This window comes from Myxine glutinosa, chromosome 9, assembly GCF_964187855.1.
Source record: "Myxine glutinosa chromosome 9, kmMyxGlut1.1, whole genome shotgun sequence".
NCBI classification, from domain to species: Eukaryota; Metazoa; Chordata; class Myxini; order Myxiniformes; family Myxinidae; genus Myxine; species Myxine glutinosa.
Genome location: NC_136269.1, coordinates 17,885,114 through 17,909,989, shown reverse-complemented (window position 1 = coordinate 17,909,989; position 24,876 = coordinate 17,885,114). Strand labels below are relative to the sequence as shown.

Below are 24,876 nucleotides of genomic sequence, written 5' to 3'. Positions count from 1 at the left end.
GACCGATGACTCATCTTTTTTTTTTTTCTCCACCAAATTATCCCGAGATGACGCTCAAGAAATTTCATCTTCATCGGATGAAGTTTTGTACTTGTCGAATTATGACATCATAATGGAGGCACCTATGACATCAACATATTTTATTCCCCATGGAGAGTTATTTACAATGAGCCATGTCTCAATTTTTTTCTATGCAGCGCTTTCGGAGATAAAGAGGTGCAAAGTTTTTCGCCTTTACCCAGGTGGCATCATAATTATCATGGAAAAAAATTCTACAGGAGAAGTTTCTCCGATGGTGAAAATTTCCTGTTAATCGGACCAATGGTTGCAGAGAACTTATTCTGTGTGGACAAAGACAGATAAGATAGACAAACAGATATACAAACAAACGGACTCAAATGCAATACCCTCTCTTCTGGCGAGGGTAAATATGTCGTGCCTTTTTTTTGTATACTTGGTCTAGGCTCGTATGAGAGCCAACACATATAACATATAAAAAATGGAACAAGACACAAGAGGGGGAAAGATAGGGACATGCAACAACAGTAGGGAACAGGGACATTTGTGGAAGAGAGCGGGCTGGGGTTGGGTACACAGGATAAAAACAAGATGAACCCTATGGGGAATTTCAGGAAAGAAAACAGGGAATTTGAAAGTTGGTTTTGGGTGTATTAACGAGAGTAGAAAAGATCAAGGTTTTGGATGGGGGAAGATATGAGATGGTGGTGAACAGCTGCTTTGAAGACCTGGAGGGAGGGGTGGGATTGAGGGAGTTTGTTCCAGAGTCGGGGAAAAAAAAGAGGAATGAAATAGTGAAGGTGAGCAATGAGTCTTGATTTTGGCAGTTTCACTGGAAGAGGGTTGTGACAAATCTTGTGCATCCTGCAGGAATATTCTGGGGACAGAGCATAGACGGAGCAGGGGATGCAAGGTCAGCCCAAACTACATCACCCAGCTCTCTTGTACCATAAATCTTCCTGAAATCAAATAGACTTACTCTTGACAGAATCTATGCACACACTATGTTATGGTCATTTGTCCCTAAATGTTCCCCTACCTCCACCTCTGCCATCATATTGGGATCGTTACTTAAATGGAGGTCTAACACTGCACACCCCCTGGTGGGCTTATCTACAGATCGAGTTAAAAAGGTGAATTGCTGATGTTCTTTGAGTGGTACAAGAGATTCAAATCAAGGCATTAAGAGTCTAGAATGTATGGGGGACAACACCTTTGTGCAGAAAAGTCCAGCAATGACAAAGTATACCAGGCCGTTGTCTGCATATTATTCAGCTCACTTCATTGCATAACAAGTCACTGTAGTAGTGCGTTGATGGTTTTTCCATGTTCAAAAAATTCCACACACATTGTCATTAAAGAACACCATTATCACAAGTGTTTCAGCCGATGAATGAATGTTGAATATTTTTGGTAGTGCAGATCAAAATCAAAAACGTCTCCGCTCCCAGTTGACTCTGTCCCGAAATGAAGGGCCCAGGTCTCACATGTCACAATACTCTTCCTTCGTTCCAGAAACTCTGTTGCAATGACCATGAGAGTTGCCTTTTCAAACATGAGGTCCTTATGTGCATACCCACCTTGCACCATCCTCAATTTCAAATGAGAATAAATGATTCCTTCCACACTTTCAATGCCAACATCCATTTATTCTGCAATTCACTTAAATAGTAATCTGGCGAATGTCAAAGACCACCTGTTCAACAAGATGAAGGTTCGCTTGAATGACCATTTGCTTGCACATCAGAATGCTGAAGATCACAAAGTAATCCACAGGTTTTTTTTAGTTTTTTTTTTTTACTTGCTGCATCATTTAAACAACTATGTGAAAGACGTAGATCACCATATTACATGCAGACTATCCCCTCGAATTTCAGCAGGTTTGACGTCCTCTTTCACAAGAAACTTAATCGTACACCACGGTTGCACAGCCAGTTGACACAGTGTTGGTTGGCATCTTGATTTAGCGTATAATTATATAATCAGCATCAATATCACTTCCTGTATAACTTGCACAGGGTGGGGACATATATATTGTTGCGGTTTTGAGAACCCACACAGGTAACATCATTAAAGGTTAAAGGTTGCACCCCATAGTTAGGCCACATGCAACACGTAGGTCACCTTAGAACGTTAGTTATTTCTTAGTATATGTGAGATAAGGCCATTTCCAATAGTTGCATCTGCGTTGTGTAAAACAAATAAGAGTAGGCCCCGTTCAGTTTGCAGCCTCCCTCCAATCGACTCCATTGAGCACTATCCAGTCTGCACCCCATTGCCCCTCGCGGTTTGTTATGTGTTGGGCCGGTAGCGTTCGCTGCCCTTGGGCTTTCGCTCGAACCAGCCCAAATGCCACGAGGTAAGGCCCGAAAAGGGGGCGAAGCGCAAGGGTGGGGGTGTGGCCACGTCAGGCAGCCATCAAGGGCGGAGCCGGTAAGACCTCATCAACCAATCAGGGCTGAGGCGACATCGCCTGACAGGGTGTGGCTAGAGATTTGAGAGGGTTCGCGAAGCGGCGCGATATAACCGCGAGCGCAAAGCCCTCTGAAGGACTGACGCAACTGCAATCATTGGGAGAGGGTGAGGGGACTTTTGTGGAAGGTGCCAGTATCGTGTGAAAGGATTGTCACGTTTGGCATTCGTGCAGAAGAATTGGGAAAGGCGCTTTGGTGACATCATTGTGGGAGTGGCGCATTGTACTGAGCGATACCGGGAGCGCGTATAAGGCGCCGGTACAACTATTACATACGCGAGTATAATCGCCAGCCTACCATCCCCCCCAGTATAATTGTCCGGTCCGCGCCACCGACACGGGACGATCTCGCCCGCCGTCTACCGTCTACCATCACCAGCTGCTTCGTGGTACGAGTCGGGGACCGGAGCGAGCTGTGGACGCCATCGGTGGACCCTCAACCCGACCATCTACAACCCCGTGTGAGTGAGTCTGAGAGTGAGTCTGAGAGTGAGTCTGAGTGTGAACGGGCCCGTGTCCAGGGATAAGTATAAGACTGTATAAGGCTGCCCTGTGTATCTGCTTCTTCCTCTTCACTGTACATTGCTTTTTCTTATTATTATTTGTACAAAGTGTGAATAAATTACCTGTTCTTCCTGTTTTCCTCTTAATCCGATCGTCTTAGTGATTTCTCCATTGGGTAAGCGTGGCACGATTAAGAACCGCTCCAATCGGGTTAGTTCCCGTTAACGGCCCGAATCGCGGCTCACTTCGCTCGGCGTGTCCACTAACGCCGTGGTTCGGGTGGGGTTATTTCCTTGCTTCGCGGCCGGTGTTAGTACTTAGGTAATAAGACTAATTTGGCTTACAACCCTATTTAACACCGACCGGAAGGAACGTAATAGCCCCAGATCGCGTCGGCTAGTACAAAGGACAAGGGGATTAATCCCCCCTTGATAAGGGGGAGGCCGACGTTTGAGATCCGCAACAATATTACTGCACATTTTACCGTTGATGCATTTTGCACGTCCATGCCACAAAGTAGCAGAAGCACAAGGCCCGTCACAGATAGACGAGTTGTGCTCTCCCATTAAATTATTCCTTGCGAAATTCTCAAAATACAAGTCGACAGCCGACCCCCGGATGAGCGAAATTCTAACAGCAATTAACATGACTGCCAAAAAAGCCTCCCACGAGGAACTGCTAGGAAATGGAATGTTACCTTTTTTGTCCTTTATAGATAGAAACGTGCACAAATGACCATGATTACAACTTTGAGTAGTTTGAGTTATTACAATGCTTTAAGGTCAAGGTCTGTGGTGGTCTCTCTACAAAAGATCTTGGAAAAAATAGAAACAGAAAAACGAGAACAAAGAGGCAAATGTCTAACTTATTCAAAGGACTCTTCTTGCTTAAACAAAAATAGACAGAATAAACCATAAATCGATTCTCACCTGAAGTAGAGCATGTGGATGAAGTCCTTGACGTTCACATACAGCTCTTCTGTATTGATGTGATATTGCACCACTTGCACTGCCTGGTCCAACAACAAAAACAACGGAGGGAAGAATGATTCAGCTACTGTGGATCAACCATGATCACTTCAACTTGACCTGGTCACCAACACCTCTATATTTGGGGAAACAGTTGATGAGCATTGGAAAGTCAGATCAGATCAGAAGCTAAACAACCTGAGCGATAAACATCCTGGACTATCCATGGAGCTATCACTTCATTATGATCCGATTTTATGCTCACCATCATCAGGCCCTTAAAAATGCAAAATTCAAACCCTTCCTATTTAGGACATGTAATGTGAAATGGTGAAGTTTCTTTGTGAGATTGTGAAAGATCATTTATTATTTTCCATGAAAAATAATACTCAATTTCACTCTTTTTGCTACTATGTATGATTTTGTCAGTGACGTATTTATTTATTTATCGATCTTCCTGCACAATCTATTACTCATCTGGTATGCCTTGGTTAATTGGCCGTTTTAGTTTAATTGGTAATAATAAGCAAATAAACCATGCTCTCTTAATCATCGCTCAGAGACTTGCTTTCGACTCCCTTTCCCGGTACCTGGTCAGCATTCTGCAAAAGCCCCATGTACACACCTGTGTGCATTATTTGTTCTGTACAAATGCATGGGTTATAGGTCGTGTGTTGACAACAACCATGATGTGGCCCTACTATCTAATGCTGGGAAAATACTTGCCCGCACCATTCTTCATCGCACGTCACCAACAAATGTCAACAGCATCACTCCAGAAAGCCAAAGCGGTTTTGTGTTAGACATGGCACGACCAATATGATGTTCTCTGATCGTCAACTTCAGGGGAAGAGCAGAGAACAACATCACGATCTATACATGGTCTTCGTCAACCTTACGAAAGCGTTTGACCTGGTACGTAGAGAAGACCTATGGAAGCTACTGTACAAAGTCGGCTGTCCCACTAAGTTGATCAACATCATCAGATCCTTCCATGATGGCATGGTTGCTCGTGTGAGGGAAAGTGGATTTTAAAAAAAATGGATATAGCCCCAGACAAGGCATACAGCCACTCCAGGTAAGGGGCTAAGAGAAAGTTAGAAAAATATGAGGATAAAGCAACTATATATATATTGTTGCGGTTTTGAGTTTGTACAGTGAGTCTAATAAAGGTTAAAATTTGCCCCTCATAGTTAGTCACACAAGCAAAATGTAGCCTCGCGATAGTATAGTTATGTCTTAGTATTTGTGAGCTTAGTTCCTTTCCATTTGTTAGTTCTGCGTTGAGTAGAGCCAAGAGAATAGGCCCTACTGTCACCGACTATCCAGCGTCCGTAGCCTCATGCCCTTTTGCGCTAATGTTGGTTCATTTTGGGCGAGTTAACACGAGGCAGGCTAGGAGGACCGGGGCGGAGCCGAGGGCGGAGCGGCAGAAGCGCTGATGGTAAGCACGAGCCGCCAATCAGAGCTCAGAGGTGGTGGCGGCGGCGTGGCGTCACAGGGCGTGGTGAGAGGGTTCGAGAGGGATCCAGAAGGTTCGGGGGGCGTAGCTATAAAACCCGCTGCCCTCGAAAGGACTCTCACAGATGGACTTGCACTTGATAGGACTCTGGCAGATGGACTTGCACTCGATAGGACTCTCGCAGATGGACTTGCACTTGATAGGACTCGCGCGGAAAGGATTAATGAAAGGACTCGCAAGTGGAGAGCGCTGAAGAACTCGCGCGCACTAAACAGCTCAGAGGATCGAGAAGAGGAGTTGGCAGCGTCAGAAAACTGTGAAAGATACGCGGGCGCAGCCAGACACGCATGAACCGATATGCAGCGCATTAAGTCGCGTGAGTGAGAACGGCTGTGCAATCGCCAGCCGCGCTGAGAGTCCCGCCCTTTACCGTTCCACCTCGTCATCTGCCTTGTTCGGGAGACGCGCTACGAGGTTCCTGCCATCGCCTGCTACCATCTTCGCGGGACGTGCTGGGGCCGTGGAGAGCCGGACGGGGACCGTCTCGGACGGATGGACGACCACGTCAACGCGTTGGGGAACATCTACCCATCTGCAATTCCCTGTGTGAGTGTGAGCCGGGCCTGAGTCCGGGGATTAAGTTACGATTGTCTCAGGCTGCTCTGTGTCTCTGCGTCCCTGACCATTGTACATACGTGTGGGAATAATTAAGCCTGTGTTCTTCCTTTCTTCCATTCGATCGTTTCTGTGGTTTCTTCATTGGCTAAGCGTGGTACGAATAGGATCGCTCGAATCGGGTTCCACTAATTAAGACTGCACGGACCACGTGGTACTCAATCCAATCCGCTCGGCGTACTCAAACCACACGTGGCTCGTGCGAGGCTTGCTTCCTCGCTTCCAGGGCAGCGCGAGGAATTATGTACGAGCGAGAAATGGTCCCGAGACCCTACTCCGCGTTTGTCCGGAAGGGACGTATCAAGCCTCGGTTTTTTTTTTTTTTTTTTGGTTTTTTTTGTATACTGAATCGAGGCTCGTGAAAGAGCTAGCATTTAGTTCACAAACAAATCAACCAGACAAACAAAATATACAAAAAGAGGGAGCGGAAGACAAGATGGGGAGAGAAGGGGAAGCACACAACCACAACATTTGAGAGCAGGGAGAAGTGTGGGAGGGAGAGGGCTTGGGGGCAGGAGGCGTGGGAAGGCGAGGGGGGGGGGGGGGGGGGAAGAGGTATAAAACACAAGGGGACCGAAATTAGCGGGGGTAGAAAAGATCAAGGCCAGAAAAGATCAAGGGAATCTTGGTTCCGCCAAGCCCAGCAAGAACAAGGGGATTAATTCCCCCTTTGTAAGGGGAAGTAGGGCGGCGTAGAACTGCAACAATATATATATACGTGGGATGAATAATTGGCCTTATAAGTGTGTGTGTATGTGTATGTGTGTGTGTGTGTGTGTGTGTGTGTGTGTGTGTGTGTGTGTGTGTGTGTGTGTGTGTGTGTGTGTGTGTGTGAGAGACAGAGAGACTAAATCCTTAGAAGGATGATGGGAGGACCACCGTACATGTCAAAATACTGAGTTGTTAGGGTTATATATACACACATATATATATATATATATATTGTTGCGGATATGGGATTTACATCCATCCATATCCGCTTGTAAATATTCCCCTATTTCCTCCATACTTCCCAACTATCCCCAATCCCCCATTCCCTAGTCCCATTTTCTGTAAACAACACTCTGTAGACCCGACCTCCCCCTATTTCCCCCATTAAATGTCGCATCCAGGTCCACCGCATCTCACGTAGACAACTATAGGACATCTTGCTAGTTATTCTTAGTCTATGTCAGTTAAGGACTCGTTTCCATTAATTCTGACTCTTCGTTGCACCAGAATGCGATTGTATGGCACCGTTAGGAAGTTTAGGACCTCCCAATACCTCCCCGCAGCTCTTCCTCATGGTTCAACAACAACAACAACAACAACAACAACGGCGGCGGCGCGGGGAGTGTGCGTCCTCACTCCGGCTTGGTTGGTAGGGGGTGTTGGGAGTGCACCAGGCCTTTCCAACGAGCCGCCATCGAGCATGTGCTCGACGGGGTTACCAAGTAGGGGCTCGCTGTCAGCTCCTCGTCAAGGGCGGAGCCCAGTAACCCCCGCGGCCCGCACCCAATAGAAGCGGCGGACCGGTCCCATCTGGGGCGGAGCCAACGAGCCGAGGGCGTGTGACTCCCCGCTGAGCATGCGCAGGAAGAGGGAGGTGACGTCAGATGCGCGCTGAGCTTGGAGAGAGAAGGACGCCACCTCCGAGCGCTGCGACACCTCCCCGCATCTCTGGACTGGACCGTGCGTTATCCTGTCCCTGAGCCAAGGTGCACCTTGTGCTATCGACGGCCTGTCCTTCCCTGCCATCAATCCCTGTGTAAGTCAGTCTTGTTCCGTTTGTCTGTGGTCTGTCGGGGATAAGATAAGACTGTAACTAAGTGCCCATCTCTTCTGTGTCTTTACCTCATTACCTTGTAATCTACCCCTTTTCTCCACCACTAATTATATCCTCCTCCGGAGGTCTTGAGAACTGTACCGCTGGCGTCGTTTCATTTATCCCAGTCGTTGTGTCCTTTCCATCATTGATTTAGCGTAGCGCGATTTGGCCAACGTTCGAGTGGAATCGGGTGAGTTGGGGGTAATCGGGTAAACTGTGCGAACACGGCGGCCATTCCGCTCGGTCAAGCAACATCTGAAGCCGTGTCCGTAACAATATATATATATTGTTATGGTTTTTAGAACCTTCACTAGTAAATTTTAGGAAATGTATCCCTTATAAATGTCCCCCTGTAGATATCCCCAAATTTCCACTCTGTCAAAGCGCCTTTGGGCTTCTGGAAAAGCGCTATACAAAATAAATGAATTATTATTATTATTATTAATTGGCTGGTTAAAAATCGCACCCTAGTTAGTCCATGCACAACACGTAGAGAACCATAGGACCTCTCTGTAGTTATTTCATTATTATGTGTTTCAGTTAAGGATCTGTTCCCAATTGTTGAATTTGCGTTGTCAGTTGTCAAGTGTATTTCTTGTCAGTGTACGCTTCCGGTCCCTCGAGCGACGGGGCTTGCTTTGATCTCTCCACGGCATCAGTTTGAGTGTTTTCCCGTTCGTTTCTTTGTCAAATTTCCGCTGCGTATTTTGTTGTGTATGTGTTATTGTGTGTTTCTATTTGGTTTTGGTTTTGTAGTTGTTGCAAATTTGTGTGTAATTAGTCGTTTCTTTGTCCGCGCCTCGTGCGGCCTGGTGTCTCGTGCGGCCTCCTCGTCTCGACTTGTGCCCCGCCCCCTATATTCTCGTTTGTTCTTTCACCTCTGCTCCTGTATTCTCAAATCCACATTCTCACTTAGAGACTTTTCCCAGATTGTTTTCATGGTTTTGTTTAAATATTTATTTAAATATGTTTAAACCGCAGCGGTGAGTTGTTAGGGTTAGGAGGAAGAAGTTGACGAGAAGAGGAAGAAGTTCAAGGAGTGGCAGAAGGCGAAGGGTACGGGAGCAGAAACAGCAGAGCATGAAAGTTATAAGGCAGCCAGGAAGGCTGCAAAGAAAGAGGTAGCAAAGGCGCAGGAGGCATGTAGGAAAATGTTCGGAGAACGCTTGGATTCTGAAGAGGGTCAGAGAGCGGTATTCAGGATTGCAAAGCAGATAGCGAAAGAGAGGTGTGATGTGATGGGGGTGAGCTGCTTGAAGGATGAAGTGGGACAAATCGTTGTCGACCCAGATGGAATTAAAGGAAGATGGAAAAGATATATGGAAATGCTGTTGAATACAGAGAATGAATGGGATGGCAACATAGAGAGTAACCCAGTTTTAGGACCGGCAGAGAAGATAACTGAGAAGGAAGTTGAGGAAGCGATAAAAGCAATGAAGGGTAGAAAAGCGGGACGGCCGACGGGAGTTGTGGGAGATATGTTGAAGGCAGCAGGAAGTTGGGGTGTGAAGAGAATGACAGAGATCTGTAATCTGGTGGTGAAAGAAGGCCGCATTCCAGTGGCTTGGGAACTGAGTACCCTCGTCCCTCTATACAAGGGGAAAGGTGACCCTCTGGAGTGTGGCTCGTACCGAGCGATAAAGTTATTGGAGCATGGAATGAAGGTATTGGAAAGGGTGTTGGAGAGGAGGATAAGGAAGAAAGTGAAGATCGACGAAATGCAGTTTGGATTTATGCCAGGAAGAGGAACGACAGACGTGCTTTTCATTGTGAGGCAGTTGCAGGAGAAGTACATGGAGAAGAGGAAGAAGTTGTTTCTTGGGTTTGTTGATCTGGAGAAAGCATTCGATCGGGTTCCACGCAAAGTATTGACATGGGCATTGAGGAAGTTAGGAGTGGAGGAATGGTTGATCAGAGTAGTGATGGAAATGTACAAAAGAGCGCGCACAGCTGTAAGGACGAAGGACGGGAACAATGGTGAGTTTGAGGTGAAGATGGGAGTGCATCAGGGGTCGGTACTAAGTCCACTACTATTTGTAGCTGTGATGGAGGTGCTGGCTCAGAACGTAAAGGAGGGTTTACCGTGGGAGTTGTTGTATGCAGATGATCTGGTGTTGATTGCGGAAAGTATGGATGGACTGAAGGAAAAGATGAACACGTGGAAGGAATGTATGGAGACAAAAGGTCTGAAGGTGAATATCGGAAAGACGAAGGTGATGGCAAGTGGTAAAGCATGTGGTGAGGTGGAAAGAACTGGGAAGTGGCCCTGTGCTGTGTGTAGGAAGGGCGTCGGAGTGAACTCCATTTAGTGTACAATGTGCGCTGAGTGGGTTCATCAAAAATGCAGTGGTCTGAGAGGGTCATTAACCAGTGTGGCAGCTACATTCAAATGTAAGGTGTGCACAGAGGGAGCTGCAGATGGAGGAAATGTTGAGTTGGATCTTGGAGACGGTGTGAAGCTAGCTGGAAGGTGTGAAAACATTTTGCTACCTCGGAGACATGCTGAATGGAGAAGGTGGATCAGACTCGGCAACGGTTGCTCGAGTGAGATGTGCATGGAAGAAGTTTCGGGAATTGAGTGGCGTGCTGATGATGAGGGGAGTGTCGTTGAAGCTGAAGGGAAAGGTGTATGCTGCATGTGTGAGAAGTGTTATGATTTATGGGAGCGAGACATGGGTAATGAATGTAGAGCAGCAACGAAGGTTGGAAAGGGTGGAAATGCGAATGGTTCAACGGATGTGCGGAGTATCGTTGAAAGAGAGGAAGACAAATGATGAATTGCGAAAGATGATGGGAATAGAGCCTGTGATTGATGCTGTGAAGAGGAACAGGTTGAGATGGTTTGGTCATGTGTTGAGGAAGGATGAAAGTGACTGGTTGAGAAGAGTGATGGAAATGAATGTAGAAGGAAGTAGAAGACGGGGAAGACCGAGAAAGACTTGGCTAAAGATGGTGGAAGAAGAAATGCGGGCAAGGGGGTTAACAAGGAGAGATGCAGAAAATAGGGCAAAATGGAGAAGATTGTCATGGGGACCGCAAGGCTAACCCCCGCTCTAGCAGGGAAAATGGCCTTTAAAATGCATGTTGTTGTTGTTGTTGTTGAGTACCTGTGGCACGATTCGGCCAACACTCAGAATCGGGTTTAGTCAATTGATAACGGCTCGAACCGCGGATTGCTAAACCGCTCGGCAAATACCATCTTGTCCGTGGTTCGAGCGGTACTTGTCTCCCTGTTTTGCGGAGGGATTGGTAAAGGTATTCGGGAGAACACCTGGACCAATAACACTGATCAATCCCACCCCGCAAAGGAGCGTTAGAAGTACCAGGACCAGAGACGGCCAGCTTAACAGGCCAAGGGGATTAATCCCCCCTTGGTAAGGGGAGTGCCGTCTCTGAGATCCGTAACAATATATATATGTATATGTACGTACGTACACACACACACACACACACACACACACACACACACACACACACACACACACACACACACACACACACACACACACACACACACACACACACACACAAAAACATCCAAGACACCGGAAGTAGCAGAGGTCAGGTAAAATGCGCATAAACCTCAAATATGTAGGAAGTATGAATTGAGATTCCTCTTCAAGAGGAGTAAATCGTAGGATAATGGGAAGCATGTTACAGGTAATGAATTCCAGAGCAAGACAACACGAGGGATAAAACTATCTGCATAGCCTTTCGTTCTGCACTTTGGATCAGCTCTAGTGTATGGGGGTGAAGAGATGGCAAACCGAGTCTTGCATCCAAACACACGAACAGGAGCAACCAGGTTACAAAGTCCAACAGAACATTTGCCATGAAAATATCTGGAGAACGAACCAAGAGGGGCAATCTACCTACGGTGAGAGAGTGGTTGAAGAGTTGAACCCATCTCCACACCAACCAAGTTGATGCACTTCTGAGTTATTTCCTGTTTCCAACGGCACAAAGCGAGGCTGTGGTCGAGCTCCCCTATTATTTACCATTGTGTTTTCCTCTTTGCTTCACGATGCCTTCAACGATTGCACCCTTTGAATTGCCTTCAAAGATGATCCAGTTTCGCACCAACGGTAGTGTCTTCAATTGTTTGGCATCTGAAGGCCAAGTCCAGAATCGTGCAAATGTTTCTCCGTGATATACTTGTCGCCGATGACTGCGCACTCTTCAGTCATAATCTTGAAGATATGCAATTTATTGTCAACTACTTTGCGCAATCTGCTCATTACTATGGCCTTACTATTAGCCTCAAGAAGACAGAGGCTATGCTTAAGCTGAGACCAGAAGGTGTGTATACCGTCCCATCCATCACCATTGATGACTCGCCACTCAAAGTTGTAGAAAGGTTCTGCTACCTTGCAGGTGTCCTCTCAAAATGAAATGATTGATGACGAAGTAACGCCAAGCAAGACTCGGTAAAGCATGTGTGTCCTTTGGCAGATTGACACATCGCCTTTGGCATAAACGTGGGATTCACCTGGGCAACAAGATCAGTGTCTATCATGCCGTGAACACCAAGAGCATTGTCTACCGTGCCGTGGACACCAAGATCAGTGTCTATCGTGCCGTGGACACCAAGATCAGCGTATATCGTGCCGTGGACACCAAGATCAGCGTATATCGTGCAGTGGACACCAATATCAGTGTATATCGTGCAGTAGACACCAAGATCAGCGTCTATCGTGCCGTGAACACCAAGAGCAGTGTCTACCGTGCAGTGGACACCAAGATCAACGTCTGTCATGCCGTGGACACCAAGAGCAGTGTCTACCGTGCCGTGGACACCAAGATCAGTGTCTATCGTGCTGTGGACACCAAGAGCAGTGTCTATCGTGCCGTGGACACAAAGATCAGTGTCTATTGTGCCGTGGACACAAAGATCAGTGTCTATCGTGCCGTTGTCTTATCGACACTCCTGTACGGATGCAAATCGTGAACACACTATCGCTGCCATATCAACCGCCTTGATCAATTCCATATGTGATGCCTTCACAAGATTTCTATTTTCCAACAATATATTCACATTGACATTTCCAAAATATGGATGTATTTTATTGGGGATACATTGGCCTTTGCATTCAGCTCAACATTCTGACACAGGTCCAATGATCCTTTCATTCCAGTAGTTGAAAAGGAAATTTTTCTTCAAATCTGCATGAAATTTATGGGGGAGCGGGTTCTTTCCAAGCATACATGCGCTTACAAAATGAATGTTGGGTCACGTGATTGTACTCATTGGAAAGCTCTCGATGTACCCATCAAATGATACCATGTTTACCAAGATAGCTTCCACCTGAATGGAGAAATGGAATGTTAACCCTCTATGTGTTGTTGAAAGTCATAAAATGTGTCTGCTGAAAATGTACGACAATGAAACAGAAAAAATTACAAATTTGCCCCCAAGATGGGGGAACAAGCAAATGTTGCATCCACAGCATCATCTACAGAAATATACGACTCACATAAATTCCCCTTTCAGGTGACACCTTTCCTCCACACCCTGACTGTGTAGATACTGGATAAATTCAGTAAATCGTTATTTCTACTCTTGTTGAAAAAAGAAAAGAAACTGGTTTGACTAAACCTTTTGAACCTGGTTGGCAGGAAAATGTTTCCCAAAGGAACCCCTATACAGGTGTACAACAAGTGGTTCACTGTCAAAAAAATGAAGGCTCATGTCCCTTATTTTGATGCAGAAGAGGTAGTAAAACCCACAATGCAATTCAGTTGTGTTACTGGACATTAGGATAACATGTATCGTATTAGTGGAATCGTGATATTTGTTTTTACCACATCGGTTCCAGGTCTTGTAATCTGACTTGGAATGATGCATCTTGGAGCATACTCCCCAGCAAAGCCACACCTGCACACAATGACCATAACAGACGTTTCAAATCGCATACCGAGGGCACAGAAATCAAATTCTTCCCTTGGCAGATTAGAATCTCTTGGAGAGCTATTGGAATTTAAACTCTCTAAAATCATTCCTATTTCGGCAAACACGCGAGTGTTACCGTTTTTAGAAACGAGCAAATGTTTTTAATCCAACCATTTACTACTTTTCACCCTTCAACTTATATTTTCTACTTGCAAAAGTACACGGCGTTGCTGGGCAATGCAGTTGCTTTGTGATGGGAATATTAAGAGAGGGAGAGGAGAGAGGGTGGGGAGAGGAAGGGGGAGGGAGAGGGGAAGGGGGAGGGAGAGGGGAAGGGGGAGGGAGAGGGGAAGTGGGAGAGAGAGGGGAAGGGGAAGGGGGAGGGAGAGGGGAAGGGAGAGGGGAAGGGGGAAGGAGAGGTGAATGGGGAAGGAGAGGGGAATGGGGAAGGAGAGGGGAATGGGGAAGGAGAGGGGAATGGGGAAGGAGAGGGGAATGGGGAAGGAGAGGGGAATGGGGAAGGAGAGGGGAATGGGGAAGGAGAGGGGAATGGGGAAGGAGAGGGGAATGGGGAAGGAGAGGGGAATGGGGAAGGAGAGGGGAATGGGGAAGGAGAGGGGAATGGGGAAGGAGAGGGAAAGGGGAGAGAGAGGGGAATGAGAGAGAGAGGGGAAGGAGAGAGAGGGGAAGGAGAGAGAGGGTAAGGAGAGAGAGGGGAAGGAGAGAGAGAGGGGAAGGAGAGAGAGAGGGGAAGGGGAGGGAGAGGGAAAGGGGAGAGAGAGGGGAAGGAGGGAAGGATAGGGGAAGGAGGTTAGGGAGTAATGGGGAGGGAAGGAGAGGGGAAAGAGGAAGGGGGGGGAAGGGAGGAGAAGGAATGGGGGAGGAAGGGGGAAAGGAATGGGGGATGAAGAGGGGGATGAAGAGGGGGATGAAGAGGGGGGTGAAGAGGGGGATGGGAAGGGGAGAGAGGAATGGGGGAGAGGAATGGCGGCGAAAAGGAATGGCGGAGAAAAGGAACGGCGGCGAAAAGGAACGGCGGCGAAAAGGAACGGCGGCGAAAAGGAACGGCGGAGAAAAGGAACGGCGGAGAAAAGGAACGGCGGAGAAAAGGAACGGCGGAGAAAAGGAACGGCGGAGAAAAGGAACGGCGGAGAAAAGGAACGGCGGAGAAAAGGAACGGCGGAGAAAAGGAACGGCGGAGAAAAGGAACGGCGGAGAAAAGGAACGGCGGCGAAAAGGAACGGCGGCGAAAAGGAACGGCGGCGAAAAGGAACGGCGGAGAAAAGGAACGGCGGCGAAAAGGAACGGCGGAGAAAAGGAACGGCGGCGAAAAGGAACGGCGGCGAAAAGGAACGGCGGCGAAAAGGAACGGTGGAGAAAAGGAACAGCGGCGAAAAGGAACGGCGGCGAAAAGGAACGGCGGCGAAAAGGAACGGCGGAGAAAAGGAATGGGGGAGAGGAGGGGTAGGAAAGGGAGGGGAGGCGTGGGGAAGGAGGGGGAGAGGAGGGGGTGGGGTGGTTTCTGGGAGAAAGGGAAGGGGTGGGGTGGGGAAGAGAGAGAGGCAAGTGGTGGGGTGGGCAGGGGAAAAAGGGACGGGATGGGGTGGGGAGGGGAGAAAGGGGAGGGTAAGGGGGGGAGGGTAAGGGGGGGAGGGTAAGGGGAGGAGGGAAGGGGAGGTGGGAAGGGGAGGTGAGAAGGGGAGGGGGGGCAAGGGGAGGAGGGATGGGGAGGGGGGAAGGGGAAGGGGAGGTGGGAAGGAGAGGAGGAGTGAAGGGGGAGTGAAGGGAGAGGAGAAGGGTAAGGGCTCTCTTCAGTTAAATTTCCTTAAAATTAAATTTTCTACACTTTTTAACATACAGGTAGATCGAGGTCCATGGCAGGACATTGCAAATCCCCACCCTTCCCACCTAAGCAAAGTTCAAAGATGGCAAAAAAAGCTCCACCAGGAATTACCCAATATCAAATTTTGAGTTAAAAAATTCCCCGATTTGACCCCTATGACCCCAAGTCCCCGTCTCCAGGGGCATGAACTGGAGGTCAAATCAAAGCAAAATTGTTACATATTTCATGCATCCCCCAATATTGATTGTATGTACAAAGTTCCATTAGAAGTGGTTTAAAATGTGGCCGTAATTAAATTTTGTTGGTATTTGATATTTTGACTGGAGGGGGATGGGGGGCGGGGGCAAAAAAATTACGACTCTCGCACTTTTGTGCCATGTGGTGGTCATAACTACCAAGTTTGGTGAATTTCTGCCCAACCGTTTAGGAGTTGACAGCGTGATGGACAGATAGACAGACGCCGATTACAATATCCTCCCGTTTTCTTCAAGAAACGTGGGGATAAAAATGGAAACTGTTATCGCTGCACACATCAGGTCATTTATTTGCTTCCCTTTCACAATATCACACCAACGATTTGATCGAGGCCTGGTGATTCAGCACTAGACGCAGCGATCCTCCTGAACCAGCAATGGATGGAGGCCCTGAAACTCAAACAGGAAAACAAACCATCTCCATGTAAATATATCGAGTAGTGTACCAAACACAGTTGGACTCGAAACCGTTCAGCTGACCTATGGGACGCATCGTGCACATCTTACTCGGTTGACAAACTTTCTCAATATGGAAAACCTTCACATATTGCCATCCATGGTGTTTTCCATGGGATAAGCACCTGCATCACTTCCTGGCAAGTCCACACACCATACTGTTGCTCATTCTACCAACACAGACTGCAGCTGAATCTTTGTTTGCTGACATTCGTTGAAGATCACAACTTGATGTACCACGTGGAACATGTCCTTCAACTCAGTAACATGTCCAGTCCTCACAGTATCTCTCCGGATGGATCACAAGTCAAATAAACAAATATTTCTCAATGAGACTCATCACAAAACTTGGAACAACACGTTTATATCTTGAAAAGTTTCCAGTGAACGCAGAATTACACAAACGTTTATCATTCTTTGATGTCTGGGGGGGGGGATGTTTCTTTCACCATTTGTTTTGTTTCAGGAATCAAAATCGCAGCATGTACAATACCAAGAACATGACCATGGCAGACAACCTCAGTAAAATGGACCTCTGTTCTGTTCTGTTTTCATACCATTTTGGTCTTGCTTTTAAATACAAACACCTTTTAAGCATCCATCCTCCCGGTGTGTACCCTGGTTAGAATAGGTACACCGTATCCCTGCGTGTCGTAAGAGGCGACAAAGAGGGTTGGCGTCAGGAAGGGCATCCGGCCATAAAAACATTGCCTCAAAAAGAGAACCATGACAATTACAACTACATATGGGCAGGGTACAGCCCGAAGTGGAGATCGGTTTCTGAGGTTTGGGACATGGAATGTAGGGACAATGACAGGGAGATCAGGAGAAGTGGTGGAAGTATTGGTCAGAAGAAGAGTGGACATATGTTGTGTGCAAGAGACGAGATGGAAGGGAAGTGGTGTGAGAATGGTGAAGGGTAGGCAGGGACAGAAATACAAGTTTGTCTGGCAAGGGTGCCCAGAGGGCGTGAATGGTGTTGGTGTCATGTTTTCTGAGGAGTTTGTAGACAGTGTGGTGAGTGTGACGAGAGTGAGTGAAAGGTTGATGATGGTGAAAATGATGATTGGAAAGCTCTTGGTGAACGTCATCTCGGGATATGCTCCGCAGTTTGGTCGGAGCGATGAAGAGAAGGACAAGTTCTGGTGTGCTATAGAGAAGCTGATGGAAAACGTGAAAGATGAGGAAGTTGTTGTGGTGGGAGGAGACCTAAGTGGACATGTGGGAAGGAGTATGGACGGTTTTGAAGGAGTTCATGGGGGTTACGGATATGGTGTGAGAAATGGAGAAGGTGAAAGGATTTTGGAGTTTGCTGATGGAGCTGATTTGTTGATTTGTAACACTCAGTTCCAGAAAGGGGATAATAAGCTTGTTACATACACGTCAGGTGGGTCGACGACAACCGTTGACTACCTGATGGTGCGTAGGCGAGATGGGGGCACCTCCGGGACACAAAGGTGATCCCGGGGGAGGAGGCTGTTTCACAGCACCACTTGGTTGTCTGCGACATAAGGGTGAAAGGTGCGAGGAGAGCTCGGCGGGTGAAGTACCAACCGAGAATGAAGGTGTGAAGGTTGAAAGAGGTGACAGTAAGGGAGGCATTAAAAGAGAGGCTGAGTAGGGTAGAGGATGATGTGGTTGAGCTTGAAAGTGGTTGGATGTCAATGAAAGATAGTCTGTTGGGAGCCGTTGGTCCTTTTGTCCATCCACATACCTCACCACCGAGGCACTCGGAAACATGGTGGTGGGATGATGAAGTTGGAAAGAGGATGGACGAGAAGAGGAAGAAGTTCAAGGAGTGGCAGAAGGCGAAGGGTACGGGAGCAGAAAAAGCAGAGCATGAAAGTTATAAGGCAGCCAAGAAGGCTGCAAAGAAAGAGGTAGCAAAGGCGCAGGAGGCATGTCGGAAAATGTTCGGAGAACGCTTGGATTCGGAAGAGGGCCAGAGAGCGGTATTCAGGTTTGCAAAGCAGATAGCGAAAGAGGTGTGATGTGATGGGGGTGAGTTGCTTGAAGGATGAAGTGGGACAAATCGTTGTGGACCCAGATGGAATTAAAGGAAGATGGAAGAGATATATGGAAATGCTGTTGAATACAGAGAATGAATGGGATGGCAACATAGAGAGTAACCCAGTTTTAGGACCGGCAGAGAAGATAACAGAGGAGGAAGTTGAGGAAGCGATAAAAGCAATGAAGAGTAGAAAAGCGGGAGGGCCGGCGGGAGTTGTGGGAGATATGTTGAAGGCAGCAGGAAGTTGGGGTGTGAAGAGAATGACAGAGATCTGTAATCTGGTGGTGAAAGAAGGCCGCATTCCGGTGGTTGGGAACTGAGTACCCTCGTCCCTCTATACAAGGGGAAAGGTGACCCTCTGGAGTGTGGCTCGTACCGAGCGATAAAGTTATTGGAGCATGGAATGAAGGTATTGGAAAGGGTGTTGGAGAGGAGGATAAGGAAGAAGGTGAAGATCGACGAAATGCAGTTTGGATTTATGCCAGGAAGAGGAATGACAGACGCGCTCTTTATTGTGAGGCAGTTGCAGGAGAAGTACATGGAGAAGAGGAAGAAGTTGTTTCTTGGGTTTGTTGATCTGGAGAAAGCATTCGATAGGGTTCCACGCGAAGTATTGACATGGGCATTGAGGAAGTTAGGAGTGGAGGAATGGTTGATCAGAGTAGTGATGGCAATGTACAAAAGAGCGCGCACAGCTGTAAGGACGAAGGACGGGAACAGTGGTGAGTTTGAGGTGAAGGTGGGAGTGCATCAGGGGTCGGTACTAAGTCCACTACTCTTTGTAGCTGTGATGGAGGTGCTGGCTCAGAACGTAAAGGAGGGTTTACCGTGGGAGTTGTTGTATGCAGATGATCTGGTATTGATTGCGGAAAGTATGGATGGGCTGAAGGAAAAGATGAACAAGTGGAAAGAATGTATGGAGACAAAAGGTCTGAAGGTGAATATCGGAAAGACGAAGGTGATGGCAAGTGGTAAAGCATGTGGTGAGGTGGAAAGAACTGGGAAGTGGCCCTGTGCTGTGTGCGGGAAGGGTGTCGGAGTGAACTCCATTCAATGTACAATGTGCGCTGAGTGGGTTCATCAAAAATGTAGTGGTCTGAGGGTCATTAACCAGTGTGGCAGCTACATTCAAATGTAAGGTGTGCACAGGGGGAGCTGCAGATGGAGGAAATGTTGAGTTGGATCTTGGAGACGGCGTGATGCTGGAAGGTGCGAAAACATTTTGCTACCTCGGAGACATGCTGAATGGAGAAGATGGATCAGACACGGCAACGGTTGCTGGAGTGAGATGTGCATGGAAGAAGTTTCGGGAACTGAGTGGCGTGCTGATGAGGAGGGGAGTTTCGTTGAAGCTGAAGGGAAAGGTGTATGCTGCATGTGTGAGAAGTGTTATGATTTATGGGAGCGAGACATGGGTCATGAATGTAGAGCAGCAACGAAGGCTGGAAAGGGTGGAAATGTGTCTCCCAATCGTGGATCCATAACAGTGTCTGTCGGGTCCTATTCCTCTCATCGGTCATTTTGGGTGGTGGCTCATCATCACCTCATCAAATCCTCAGTTTACTTGGGTGGTGGCTCATCATAACCTCATCAAACCCTCAGTTTACTCAGGTGGTGGCACATCACCTCACATCAAATCCTCCGTTCACTCACCTCATCAAATCCTCAGTTTACTTTGGGTGGTGACTCATCACCTCATCAAATGTTCAGTTTACCCGGTGGGTGGTGGATCATCTCATCAAAGCCTTAGCTTACTTGCGTGGTGGCTCATCATCTAATCACATCAAATGCTCAGTTTACTTTGGGTGGTGGCTCATCATATGCTCAATTTACTTGGGTGGGGGCTCATCATATGCTCAGTTTACTTGGGTGGTGGCTCATCATATGCTCAGTTTACTTTGGGGGGTGACTCATCACCTCATCAGATGTTCAGTTTACCTGGTGGGTGGTGGATCATCTCATCAAATCCTCAGTTTACTCGGGTGGTGGCTCAACATCTCATCACATCAAATACTCAGTTTACTTGGGTGGTGGCTCAACATCTCATCACATCAAATCCTCAGTTTACTCGGGTGGTGGCTCAACATCTCATCACATCAAATACTCAGTTTACTTGGGTGGTGGCTCATCATCACCTCATATCAAATCCTCAGTTCACTCACATCATCAAATCCTCAGTTTACTTTGGGTGGTGACTCATCATCACCTCATCAAATGTTCTGTTTGCCCGGTGGGTGGTCGAACATCTCATCAAAGCCTTAGCTTACTTGGGTGGTGGCTCATAATCACCTCATCAAATCCTCAGTTTACTCGGGTGGTGGCTCATAATCACCTCATCAAATCCTCAGATAACTCGAGGGGTGGCTCATAATCACCTCATCAAATCCTTAGCTTACTTGGGTGGTGGCTCATAATCACCTCATCAAATCCTGTTTACTCGAGTGGTGGCTCATAATCACCTCATCAAATCCTTAGCTTACTTGGGTGGTGGCTCATAATCACCTCATCAAATCCTGTTAACTCGGATGGTGGTTCATAATCACCTCATAAAATCCGGTTTACTCGGATGGTGGCTCATAATCGCCTCATCAAATCCTGTTTACTCGGATGGTGGTTCATAATCACCTCATCAAATGCTGTTTACTCGGATGGTGGCTCATAATCACCTCATCAAATCCTCAGTTTACTCAGGTGGTGGCTTATAATCACCTCATCAAATCCGCAGTTTACTCGGGTGGTGGCTCATAATCACCTCATCAAATCCGCAGTTTACTCGGATGGTGGTTCATAATCACCTCATCAAATGCTCAGTTTACTCGGATGGTGGCTCATAATCACCTCATCAAATCCTGTTTACTCGGGCGGTGGCTCATAATCACATCAAATCCGCAGTTTACTCGGATTGTGGCTTATAATCACCTCATGAAATCCTGTTTACTCGGGTGGTGGCTTATAATCACCTCATCAAATCCGCAGTTTACTCGGATGGTGGTTCATAATCACCTCATCAAATCCGCAGTTTACTCGAGTGGTGGCTTATAATCACCTCATCAAATGCTGTTTACTCGGGTGGTGCTGGTGGCTCATAATCACCTCATCAAATCCGCAGTTTACTCGAGTGGTGGCTTATAATCACCTCATCAAATGCTGTTTACTCGGGTGGTGCTGGTGGTTCATAATCACCTCATCAAATGCTCAGTTTACTCGGATGGTGGCTCATAATCACCTCATCAAATCCTGTTTACTCGGGTGGTGGCTCATAATCACCTCATCAAATCCGCAGTTTACTCGGATTGTGGCTTATAATCACCTCATCAAATCCTCAGTTTGTGGCTTATAATCACCTCATCAAATCCGCAGTTTACTCGGGTGGTGGCTTATAATCACCTCATCAAATCCTCAGTTTACTCGGATGGTGGTTCATAATCACCTCATCAAATCCTCAGTTTACTCGAGTGGTGGCTTATAATCACCTCATCAAATCCTCAGTTTACTCGGGTGGTGGCTTATAATCACCTCATCAAATCCGCAGTTTACTCGGATGGTGGCTTATAATCACCTCATCAAATCCTGTTTACTCGAGTGGTGGCTTATAATCACCTCATCAAATGCTCAGTTTACTCGGATGGTGGCTTATAATCACCTCATCAAATCCTCAGTTTACTCGAGTGGTGGCTTATAATCACCTCATCAAATGCTCAGTTTACTCGGATGGTGGCTTATAATCACCTCATCAAATCCTCAGTTTACTCGAGTGGTGGCTTATAATCACCTCATCAAATCCGCAGTTTACTCGAGTGGTGGTTCATAATCACCTCATCAAATCCGCAGTTTACTCGGGTGGTGGCTTATAATCACCTCATCAAATCTGCAGTTTACTCGGATGGTGGCTTATAATCACCTCATCAAATCCTCAGTTTACTCGGATGGTGGTTCATAATCACCTCATCAAATGCTCAGTTTACTCGAGTGGTGGCTCATAATCACCTCATCAAATCCTCAGTTTACTCGGATGGTGGTTCATAATCACCTCATCAAATGCTGTTTACTTGAGTGGTGGCTTATAATCACCTCATCAAATGCTGTTTACTCGAGTGGTGGCTCATAATCACCTCATCAAATCCTGTTTACTCGGATGGTGCTGGTGGCTCATAATCACCTCATCAAATCCTCAGTTTACTCGAGTGGTGGCTTATAATCACCTCATCATTTTACTTGAGTGGTGGCTTATAATCACCTCATCATTTTACTCGAGTGGTGGCTTATAATCACCTCATCAAATGCTGTTTACTCGGGTGGTGGCTCATAATCACCTCATCAAATCCGCAGTTTACTCGGATGGTGGCTCATAATCACCTCATCAAATCCTCAGTTTACTCGGGTGGTGGCTCATAATCACCTCATCAAATCCGCAGTTTACTCAGATGGTGGCTCATAATCACCTCATCAAATGCTGTTTACTCGAGTGGTGGCTCATAATCACCTCATCAAATCCGCAGTTTACTCGGATGGTGGCTCATAATCACATCAAATCCACAGTTTACTCGGATGGTGGCTCATAATCACCTCATCAAATGCTGTTTACTCGAGTGGTGGCTCATAATCACCTCATCAAATCCTCAGTTTACTCGGATGGTGGCTCATAATCACATCAAATCCACAGTTTACTCGGATGGTGGCTCATAATCACCTCATCAAATGCTGTTTACTCGAGTGGTGGCTCATAATCACCTCATCAAATCCTCAGTTTACTCGGGTGGTGGCTCATAATCACCTCATCAAATGCTGTTTACTCGAGTGGTGGCTCATAATCACCTCATCAAATCCTCGGTTTACTTCAGATTTTCTATTTTTCCGAGCACTTCTTTTCCTCCTGTACAATTCCTTCAATTTACTCTTCCTATTCCTCCCGTGAGTATCCGTCCTCCTCTGCCCGGGAACTCTTCCACAAGACTAGACGTCTGCGTGCATATGGCAGCAATAATTCATTATGATAAATGTTCCTCACAAATAAGGACCTTTTCCCTGGAGTAAAGAAACCATTAAACCAAAAGGCAAAACAAATTGCTCCAGGAACACAGCACAACATTGAACATCGGGTCCCGGTTACGTTAGGCCTCGATACTTCACAATCAGTAAGGTCAAAGCGACGGACGTACTTCGTATAAGCTGCTCCAATGTCAAACACCACGGCAGTCTTCTCACTGCTGATGCCCAAACCTTCGAAAAAGGGCAATTTAGCGGATCGAACCACCCGACCGTCCGCCTGGACCGGAGTCGACGTCGTCATTTTGGACATCGGTAAGCCGGGCAGGTAACCACACGGAAGGTAATAGCCCGTGCTGTGAGCGAGCCGAAGCTTTTCACTTATAAATTAACTGTCGTATAATGGTGATGGGTTATAATGCAAATTCGATAACTCCACTGTAACTGACTATAACACGGGAGGTATGTGCTTCATTACCCACAAAGCGTGACCATTAAAATATTTATTCCTCAGGTTGTTGTTGTTGTTGTTGTTTACTTTAACGATCCTACTAACGAAAGGATGATGGAAAGCGAAGCAATCGAAGTGGAGTGCAATAACCCCCAGAAAAAAAACTGGAAAAAAACTGCAAAAAATATGGGGAGAAAGTATCCGGAAATGACGTCCCACGACGGGGGGTGGGGAGCACTGAACTATATAGTGTTATAGTTCAGTGGTGGGGAGGAGGTATCCGGAAATGACGTAACACGACCGTACGGGAACCACGGATGTGTATAAAACGTATTTTATTATATAAATTTTATTTATATTTTATATTTATATAATATTATATAAATTATATAATTATTATATTATATATAATAATTATTATATTTATATATTATTTTATATATTTATATTATATATATATATATTATATATTATTATTTATAAATATTATATAATAATTATATAATTATATTATAAATATTTATATTTTATATTATAAAACGTATTTTATATACGTCCGTGACAAGAACAAAAATGAAGAATGGCAAGGTTTTCACCAGATGTCACCATGAAACGAGAAGGGCAAACAACTCGGTAGAGCACAAACCTCCGCCATGCTCAACAGTTTATGTTTTGTATCCACTGATAGGACGGATCCGGATTCGGACCTGAACCAAAGTCGAATCGGTTTGTTTTTGTCACCAAACCAACTAATGACTAACCCACCTAGTTTAATAGTCAGAACTCGTCAATAACCTTTTGAGATCTCGTGCTCACAGTCAAACAAACAAACAGGAGACCGCCGGGGTGAATACATAACCTCTCTGTCCTGCACCTTCGGTGCTGGAAGTGATAATCACCAGACAAATACTTCATACAAATATCATCAACAAAACAACAACAACAACGGGCGATAAGAACTGCTGTGACCGAGGGGTGCAGCATCATGGAGAACATTCTTAGGAAAAATGCCAGGGGCATAGAAAAGGCCCTTTATATGGTACTAGCAGAGAGGAGTACCCGGCGTTGCGAGGGGGAT

The 24,876-nt window shown here is 46.5% G+C and overlaps 1 protein-coding gene across 1 annotated transcript in view; it reads right to left on the bottom strand.

The window, feature by feature from the left end:
* ACTR10 (actin related protein 10) overlaps nucleotides 1-23,867 on the bottom strand; it is a 60,689-nt gene extending 36,822 nt beyond the window's left edge. Inside the window, exons 1-3 of the mRNA XM_068129535.2 lie at nucleotides 23,521-23,867; nucleotides 13,710-13,782; nucleotides 3,925-4,007 (exon numbers count right to left, since the gene is read on the bottom strand). Of these exons, the coding sequence (XP_067985636.1) occupies nucleotides 3,925-4,007; nucleotides 13,710-13,782; nucleotides 23,521-23,660 (296 nt within the window). The 5' untranslated portion in view covers nucleotides 23,661-23,867. The remainder of the gene's footprint in view (nucleotides 1-3,924; nucleotides 4,008-13,709; nucleotides 13,783-23,520) is intronic.
* Nucleotides 23,868-24,876: the final 1,009 nt, after the last annotated feature.